General features: G+C 38.2%; 1 protein-coding gene across 1 annotated transcript; it reads right to left on the minus strand.

The window, feature by feature from the left end:
- Window positions 1–1,592: 1,592 nt before the first annotated feature.
- On the minus strand, window positions 1,593–7,995 carry LOC103463369 (regulator of G-protein signaling 21-like). Its single transcript, XM_008406671.3, has 5 exons — window positions 7,553–7,995; window positions 7,149–7,211; window positions 6,783–6,847; window positions 6,452–6,618; window positions 1,593–6,284 (listed from the first exon to the last, which is right to left on the minus strand). The coding sequence occupies exons 1-5, from the start codon at window positions 7,630–7,632 to the stop codon at window positions 6,096–6,098; spliced, it is 564 nt and encodes a 187-aa protein (XP_008404893.1). The 5' UTR covers window positions 7,633–7,995; the 3' UTR covers window positions 1,593–6,095.
- Window positions 7,996–9,791: the final 1,796 nt, after the last annotated feature.

Consider the following 9,791-nt stretch of genomic DNA (forward strand, 5'->3'; position numbering starts at 1 on the left):
CTCTTACTGGAGTAAAAATCCTGGATGCTCTCACCACTGTGAGTAACTTCACTGAGTGGAAAACAAACTTGTAAAAATGCATCAAATACAGAAAATCAGAGCTCTTGTTTACACACAAGCTTTGTTGTTATTGCAGCCTTTATCCGATTGCTATATCTATGTTATGACGTGAATGCAATGTTATGTCTCCAGATTCTCCCATTTGATTTATGAAACTATGCAGCTCCTCCATAGTTAGCATTAGTGTTTTGGCTGCTTTTCTCATTTTTTTATTTATTTTTTCCTTTAATCTGATTTTCTCCAGCTCAAGTGGCCTTTGTTTTACAGTGGTCAGACAGGAAAGCAGGGTGTGAGAGAGGGGGAACATATGCGGCAAGTGTCAACCCGTACGCCACCGCCACGCTTCAGGCTGCTGCTCTCATTAATGTTTTCCTTGCTTGGTGTTTCAGTTTATCTTGGCAGCCATGAGTTGTTAAGGTTACAGTTGCACCATACTTTCTCCATTCTCATATTTAGATATAAAACTAACCTGTGAGAATATTTATGTGCCTTACATTGCTTTGACTTTTCCTAATTTTTATCTTAAAACTTTCTGAAGATAAGAGATGACGCGTCTTTGTAAAGATCAGATGGAAAAATTGTCACATTTCTTGTTTATTTTCAAGAAGTGCAAATAAAAAGTCTATGCAAATTTGTCCACATTTTCCAGCCACATTTGCAACTTGCAAAGCAAAAAGTTCAAATAACCCATAAACAGGAGTTCAGTCTTGTAAAACAGGAAATAAATAATGCAGCTGATGGCAATTTGAATGAATGAAAACATAGATGCAAATCAACATGGCTGCATGTGTAGAATACATATGAAGATGCAATATTTTCCATATTTTCCATCTCTCCTGTTGTCACCACTTTGTTTTCTTCCTGTATTTTTTGAAGTACTTTATCCTCAATATTTGCATGATGGCTGTGAGTGGGAAGCACACAAATTTGCATTTTCCATTTACAATTGTCTTGAATCCTGGATGGAAAAATCTGCCATTGACACAGACTGTAAACACGGATGTTCCTGGTATGTTTAATCAAAAAAAGGAATATTTTAAAAATCATTACGCAAACTTGCAGCATCAATGTTAAAGCTCTCTTAAGACTTTAAGCCTTCTAAATATTTTTGGTGTTTCTGTGGAAAAATGCAGTCATGTAGTCAATTATGAGGCCAAAATTGCTCAATGTTGCAACTTGCAACTTGCACAGTGTGAGTGTGCTTGGTGGTAGGCACAATCAGCACATTGAGGAGGGAAACTTGCACCTCCCACTTCTACAGACAGCTACTTTAAACCGTAATTACCAGTGAAAGATAGTAAAGATTAAGACACATTAGGGGGGCATTTATCTGTGGCCATCTTGGCCACGCCTCCTTAAGTGTCACAGGGTGAAGAATGTAGAGCTTTTACTTTTTAAAATGGAATATGTGCAACGTTTGCAGCACTTCTACTTAATAGTTTGATCCGATACTGGAAGTATGACAAACCTGTATGAAGTCAAAAGATCGATTTGTCTACTTGTAAAGTAAGAACATGAAAGAGACGAGACTGTTAGACGGGGATCAGTTTAATAATTCACAACCCATAAAGCATACTGCTGCAGAGTCAAACAGGTTTTGAGGGAGTCGGCAGCACCAGGATGATTACCTCCTGCAATTTATCTTTCAGTAAAAAAAAAAAAAAAAGAAGTCAAGTGGGTAATGTCTCATCACTATTTCCAATATTGCAATGTTAGGATTCTTTCACAGCAGTCTCTTCAGAATAATAAAAAGCTTCACTGTCTTGTTTTTCATTCTGTGAGCCAGTGGTGGATTTAGAAACTTTTACATGCGCTTTTGCTGGTATATTTTGTATTTCTTGAACTTCCAGCATCAGGTTTACACGCAGGATGCAAGATCTCATCAAATGTACCTTATTTTGTGAGCTTTCTGTGCCATCATTGCCTCATTGAGAAGTTTTCAGTGACTGCCAGAAGGAAAATGTCACCCAGAGCTTCACTGTTTTTTAAGATATATATTTTTAACTAAAATCATCCTTCATTCTGAGTAGAAATATATTTTTCACAGCTTTATTTTTGCCCACACTCTATGCTGCCAAGGCATTCACATGTCGTCTGCATAGGTGGGAAGTAACTAGTTATATTTAATGATTTTCTTGAGAAACTTTTTGAAGAAAAAATACTTTTTGAACTAGTTTTACTACACTGTACCTTAACTTTTACTCGTGCAAATATCAGTACTCTTACTGAAGTAAAAATCCTGGATGCTCTCACCACCGTGAGTAACTTCACTGAATGAAAAACAAACTTGTTTTCAGTAAAAATACACAGAATACAGTAAGTCAGAGCTCTTGTTTTGTTTTAATGTGCTTGAGGCCTTTATCTGATATCTATGTTATTACATGAATGTTCTGCATCCCTATAGACAAACAGGCAGATAGGTTTTACCATTCACCGTACAAACTTATTTTTGCTGTTCTGTAAAATGTTTTGGAAAATAGATTGGATTGTTGCATCATCTTTGCATTTTGATATATCTAAAAAATGCATAGTGACATTTAGACTTATCTAATGCAGTTTCACTGTATTTCTATATTATGTGGATTTGCATCATATTTCATTGCATACTGATAACAGGTTGATTACATCTCCAAACCCTGGCCTATCTGGCTTCATAACACACAGAGTTTTAATAAAAATATGTTATTTCTTTACAGCATGAGCATCTAAGGTCTCTGCACATAGAGAATAAACAGATTAGTTGGTCCAGATCGAATGTAGGCTCAGTGTCTTCCTTTTCTCCTTCATCAGTTTCATCTCATTTTTACCCTCTGCACTAACTTCATATACATCATCTTCACCTTTTCTGTTGTGCTTCAATGTCATCTGGGCATATTATCAGTTTGTAGAGATTATCATATCTTTATGGAAACTTCAGAGGCGGTTACTGTGCGCTACAAATGATTCACAACCTTTGAACCTTCTTACATTTTGTCACTTTAATGTATTTAATGTATTTTATTACTTATTATACTTTATGTGATACGACATGACAAAATAGCATATAATTGTGGAGTGATGCATAATTTATGAAGGCCAAAATCATCTGACCAGAGGACCTTCTACTGTTTGCTGCCCTCTGAGATGTTTAAAGCTGCAAAACATTGTTTTCCAACCTAACTGTCCTTGGTAACAAACCCGTCTGCCATGTTTCTTGGTCTTCATGGTGCTGCAGAGTTAGTACTAGCAGGGCCGCCCCAGGTATGGCGCCAAAGTGATTTGATAGACAGCTGGCTGGATTCATTGATTGGCTCGTGATTTACATCACTGAAGACTCCAAACAACATTAGAGTTTAGCTGTGGACTGTGGACATGCTGTCTGCTATCAGAGAGCTGTTCAATATGGAGGAGCAATTATGAGTTATTTTAGCATGAATGATTTAGCAATGATGATGGGGCTGCGGTTTTGAGCCGGCAGTATGAAACACCAGAACTGCATAATATTAGATCGTGATGTGAGTTTTATTTTTCCTTTGGGCTTAGAGAAATAAATAAATAAAGCATTTGCTGCATTAGCTAAATTAAAAAGGTTGCACATTTTTAAAAAAAAGTGTCAGTATATAATTATGTTTATAAGTATAGAGGAATAATTAACTGATCTTAGTCTATATTGCTATGTTTGGGCAAGCAATGAATTTCTACGAGACAAAATTAAGTATCTGGGTTTGAGTCCATCAGAACCAGAACCTCGAGGTTCTCCATTGATGAGTGTTGCTGCAAACATCAGCAGAGAGTTGATCACCTGCTGAGTGATCAAGTCCCAGCTATAACAGCGAAGAACAGAGGGCAAATTGAAGAAGCTCATGACTACCTGGGGCAAAACTGAACAAATTGTAGTTTTTTTTAAACATTGTCTTATCATTTATGGTTTTCTTCGCAATTCGTACAATTATGTATTACTTTAAAAGTTGCATACAAATCTGTGAAACTAAATAGTGAAAATTCTTGGAACACTCGAAATGTTCTTATTATAGTAAAATTAGTTGTTTCTACTACAAGCTGAATAACAAAGTTTGCTGAATTTGCAATAGTTTGTTTACCCAAGGTCAAATCTTTGTTGCATTTGGACACATTTGGACCTGCAGACAAAAGGATGTCACAAAATAAAATGGAGAAAATCTCATTTCTCTCACCTCTTGATTTCTCAAGAAACTGGAAGTCCAAGACTTCCGGTTTGTCAAACCCACATGCTGCTTGTGTGTCAATAATGCTTTTCACTGACTTCAAACCACAAAGCAGTAGGGGGACACTAACAATGTTGGATTAATCAAAAAGTTAATGTTCTTTGTCATTATTTTTAATAAGAAAAAAAAAACTGTAACATCTGTGCTCATTTGAAAGCTTTTTAAACTACCACTACTGCTTTCAATTTCTGATGATCATTTTCATGATTTCCAACATAAACAATTTTTAAAACTTAACATAAAAAGGAATCAAATATTTAAATTAAAGACGCATTTACCACACACTCAAAAAAACTGCTGACTATTTTTTTTAAGCTTCTATGACGTATTATTGTGTTATGCAATACCACAGACTGTTATGTGCCAACATCACTTCAGCTTATAATGCAATCTTTTCAGATCAGCCTTTTTCCAAAAGTGTGTCGTCTTCTTTGAACATATTTAGTACTGGATGATGAGATTAAATCCATGTGATAGAGGAAAATAAAGTCTTCTATTTTTTTGAAGCGGTTCAAATAATTTAATATCATTTAAATCCACCAGCAGTTAAAGAAGCACTTCAACTCTACAACAAACTTTGCACTCAAGTTGTGACAGAACAGTAAGCAATAAATAATACAATGTTTAAATTTTAAGTTAATTTAACTATCAAACTCCTAATAAGCATTTATTCACTCTTATTCATGCTTTGACAATCAGTAATAAGGCCCAGTCCCAGGATATATAGGTTTAACCACATTTTCAAGCTGTGTAATAGTAGTCCTAATTCTATTATTATCAAATGCAAAACTCATTACGCTTCAGTGCTGTAAGATGTCGGTTTGAGTTTTGGCAAGCCATTGACCAAGTGACGAATTCAATTTGACGTAGGCGTTCTCAAAATGGGAAGTTCTTGGTTTCAATAGTGCAACTATTTGTCAAGATTCCACAAAGAAGTTTAGAAAATGTGAATGATTTCGTTTTCTTTGTACATATCAGTTTAACGACAATACTCGCAAAAGGTAGTCTGACAATAATCAATGCCAAAGAAGTTAAAAGGAAAGGGGAAAAAAGGAAATAAAAACTTATCTGTGGGCCACCTTTGAATAAAAAATATACACGCATTTCTAACCCAATTTAGATTAAAGAAATAAAGATGCTTTAAAATAGTTCTCACTAAAAAAGGACAGATCATTATTAAATCCTCAGCCTGCGATGGACTTTCTGTCTCTCTTAGTGCTCTGATTTGTAATTGACCAGCTCTTTGGCTGCAGCTTATTCTGAGTAAATGGTATTTAAGTGCCATCATAAAATTCAACTTTTTTTTATTTCACTTTGTGTCTCTTTTCCCCCTCTCTAACACACACAAGTGAGAGAGTGGGAGTTGAGCAGTTGTGACTGTTGTATCTTTTATCTTGTATCTGCACAGGAAACACCTCTCCAAAGAAGGCCAGAAGGCATCTAGTGCATTCTTTGCATATGCTGCGGCTTTGCAGAAGTCCGTCGCCTTGCTAATTCGTTCACTGTGAAAGGCGTTCATGGTGTCCTGCACAGTCTTCATCCTGTGACAACGGGGTCTACGGGGTCATTGTTGGGAAAATTTGCTTCAGAAAAAGTCTTCAGGTGTGTGGTGCTAAATGTGGGGGTCCGCTCCTTTATTAGTGTTGAACAGGAGTGGAATCGCCGATGTACGCGGGCCGCTGATTGTGTCCTTGTGCCACACTGGATGACCCTCCTTCCTTTTCGTTGTCAGTTCCTCCTCCTGAAGGAGTCTCAAAGATTCCAGTTATGGGTTTTCTTCTCCTTCCTTCCTCTCTCCTCCTGACCGTGCTTTCATCCCGTCGTGGCGTCAGCAGCGAGGCTTTCCAGGAGTGTTCTATAAATGTCCGAGCGGAGGAACCGCGGGTACGAGTCTCTTTCCATCAGCCCGTAAACTATCTTCTGAGCTTCGTCAAAGCAGTGCATGGTGGGAGTCTTGACGTTTCTTTTGATCTGCTCTCGAGTGTGATAGTCAATGTTGATCTGGAATGAGGCACACAGATAGGTATGAGGGGGATTTGAGCCAAGAGCGAGAGATGGGAGATTCAACATTTGAGCTGCTGTTTCTTTCACCAACACATAGAGCTTAAAATGTAAAACAGAAGCTGTGTGTGCGCGTGTCTGAATGCAAAGACCACAACTTGCTTTACCTCTTTGGGTGATTCTGCTTTGATGAACTGCTCATAAATCTTCTTAGCTCTCGAGGACAATTTGAATGAAGACTTGATCTTCTTGTAGTCCTCACAAGTGAGCCAAAATTCAATATTTTCATCACTATATTCTGATTTGAGGAAGTTACGAAAGGTGGCCAGTCCATCTGAGGGAGGAACAAACAACAGCAGGCTTAGCCAGGTTTGAGGCACAAACAGCATTCCTTCTGAGCTGTTCTGTAAGTCAGTTATTACGCGCAAGCTTTCATTTTCTTAAACCTAATTTACTGTCTTAGCAGCATTTTTAATCCCCAACAGGAAAACAACTTACATTTAGATTCAAGAAGCCTTTCCAGAGACTGTGACCATTGTTGGGTGTCTTCTAAACTTAGCCCGCTGGGAGAGAAAACAAGTTGGATTACTGAATTAGAATCAAATTTGAGTGAAGTGAATCTACGACGACAGAAAAGGATCTGAGGCATTCAGGCCAGGAAGGCCTTTTGCAGATGTGCTTATCAAGTTCATACAGAAATGTTGAACCCTGGGATTAGCTGGCAGTAGCATGTATCGTTCCAAAGCAAACACTGTGTCTCTAGATCATTTGAATCCTTTCGTGATGCCATAGATGGAGATGATTGTAGCAGGCCGGCTATTTTAAAACTGAAATGTATGCAAAAGAGTACATAAGGTTCCTCACCTCTCTGAGCATTGAGGCGTCTGTGAGAACATGCACTGGAGTCGACACATAAAGTTCTTTCCACTGTGTAGAAATAAGAAATACATGAGTTCATCCTTCATTGATTTGCTGTCCTTAAATAAGGCTCCAGTGAGTGTGTGTGAAAGCATGATGAGAATGTAAGTAGACTAAAAGGAAGAACTTAACAGTCAAAATGTAATCACAATGTTTATTTTTTTCTCCAAAAGGATATATTTTATTACCATTCCCCATTTTTCTAAAATTCCCTATTTGTCTGACGTTAACAAGTTATTCATGAGTTAAAACCAATCAAAATCTTTCACATAAATCATGTGGTTAACAAATATCTTAAATATCTACCAAGTCAGCATGTCTACAACACATCCCAGTTTAAAAGTACTCACAGCGTGTTGTTTCTGTTCCTGTCATCTCGGTCCATGATGAAGTGATGAGTGCTGGGTGGTTTGGCTTTTATGCTGGGCATTGTTTTGTTAGGTCCACACTCTCAGGCTCTTGGTCCTGGTCATGCTGTGTCTAAGAGGTACTCAGGAGGGTTCCCCCCGCGATGCAGCTTTTTATACGAAGGTTTCCTGTCGCCACGGGCTGGGGCTGCTGGGATACCTCAGCAGCTTTACTCAGACTAAAGAGGAAGTACCCCTTCCTCCTCCTCCCGCCTGCTGCGCTTCTCCTCCTACTTCACAGTTCGAAACAACACATGCAGCGCCTGAATGCCTTCCTCCTCCTGATGCCTTACTCCCTATTATGTCTCGCTGGTTCTTCTTCTTTCCCGTCTGCCGTTGCTTTTCAGTCTCTCCTCCTTGCTGGTCTAACCAAACAAACGGCAGACTCTGAGGCTGAAAGCATACAGTGTTTGACTTATTTTTAGTCTGGCTGCGCAGATGCAAATGACAGCAACAGAGGAGTGTGATAGGCAAATTTCCAACCATCTCGTGCAGCATGTTAAGCAGCTCATGAGATGAGACCAAATTCTGATCTCATGATAGCGCAAATGGAAAGACTGTTCTTCACCACAACTTACACAGCAAGAAACTTAAATCTTCTTTTATCCCACATAAAAGATAGAATTTGCAAAAGAAAACATGCAATGTGAGGTCACAGCCTTTTGTAAGAAAGAGGAAACACCAGACTGATTGCAACAGAGCAAAAAGGGCAGGAAGCAAGAGAGACGGCCAGGACGTCACATTGTGACCAGTCTCATTTGGAAACCACCAAGTTGGTGTCTAAAATGTTTAGCCTGGAAAAAATGAAATCGTTTAAATTGTGGTGAGAATAGAATAAATACTCGTGGACAGCATCAACAAAACAGAGAACAATAGCACTAGCACAAAATAACAGGGCAATAAAAAACATATGCACAAAATGCACAAATAGCCTTATCTGTAATAATGATATCCCTCAAAACAAAGAAATTTCAGTTTATAAATATCTAGACAAACATTCTGCGAATGAATGAGTTTGCCAAAGGAAGCGGATTCGTTTTTATTTGAAGGAGCTCAGATATTTATCAGTTCACCCTGTTAGCAGTTCAGCAAACTGGGAGCTGACAGAAGTAAAGAGACTCAGAGACAGTGCCAGAAATCCACTTGCTGCCTGGGAACTTGAAGTGAACTGGACAGTGTCTTGGCATGAGGCGAGCTATAACTGATATTAGCATTCGTGGTGCTGACCACTGACGTTTGAGGTTGTCTTCAGATCAGCGGTGATCAGTCCCAGACGCTTTGGCTTGTGCCTTTGCAGACACCGAAAACTGAAACGCAGTGTTGGGAATTTACATGTGGACATTTCATTATGAACGACATGTTGTCCTGCAGAAATACAGAAGTTATCCTGGAGAGGATTTCAGTACAATGCATCAAACAGCCGATTGCTGTGCATGTGATTTAGTTTGAGAAAGTAAAGAGGTTATCTGGAGGTTAACCCCTTTAAAATGTGTTTGGTCAGTGATAATCTATCTCTCATGTACAAATACTGCAGCAAAGTAGTGAAATAAAAAAAAAGGTTAGCTTAGCAGCTAATACGTTACTTAATTCTCACATGAAAAGTATTCACTCATCTTTTCTCAGTGTAAAAATGCTGCTGCAGGATGTCCACAAATCTCTCTGGAGCTGACACTAAATGCAATATGACCTCTAAAACCTTTTCCTGACCGCTAGAGCAGGATGATGACTGGTTGTAAACCATTTTGCATCTGCCATAACCCATTGACTTTTGGCTGCTGGATGTCATCCTTCAACTAACAATTAATGATTTCTCAGCCTCCAATAAAGCCATTTCCACCAACACCAGCACTGTTAGAAGAGTATTTGCCACTTTTTAGAGTTTTTTCTGTGTTTCCTTTATTTGACATGATTCTATATTTTAAATCATTGACCGTTTTTACATTTGAAACAAATATAACCAGAGTAAGCACAAAAAGCAAGCAAATTATGATTTAATTTGTCATGGGAAAACAATCCTCAAACCAACCAGTCCCTATGTGAACAATCATCAGGTCAGGCCCCCTTCTATATATCAGAACCAGTCGTCTACCACATTTTAAACCACATTTTCAATTAAAAATATCTAGTGGTGAGACTTGATAAAAACTTTTCATTGAATTAATAGCAGGATCTGTACTTAAAA

This window comes from Poecilia reticulata, chromosome 4 (genome assembly GCF_904066995.2).
Source record: "Poecilia reticulata chromosome 4, P_reticulata-male-v2, whole genome shotgun sequence".
Lineage (NCBI taxonomy): Eukaryota > Metazoa > Chordata > Actinopteri > Cyprinodontiformes > Poeciliidae > Poecilia > Poecilia reticulata.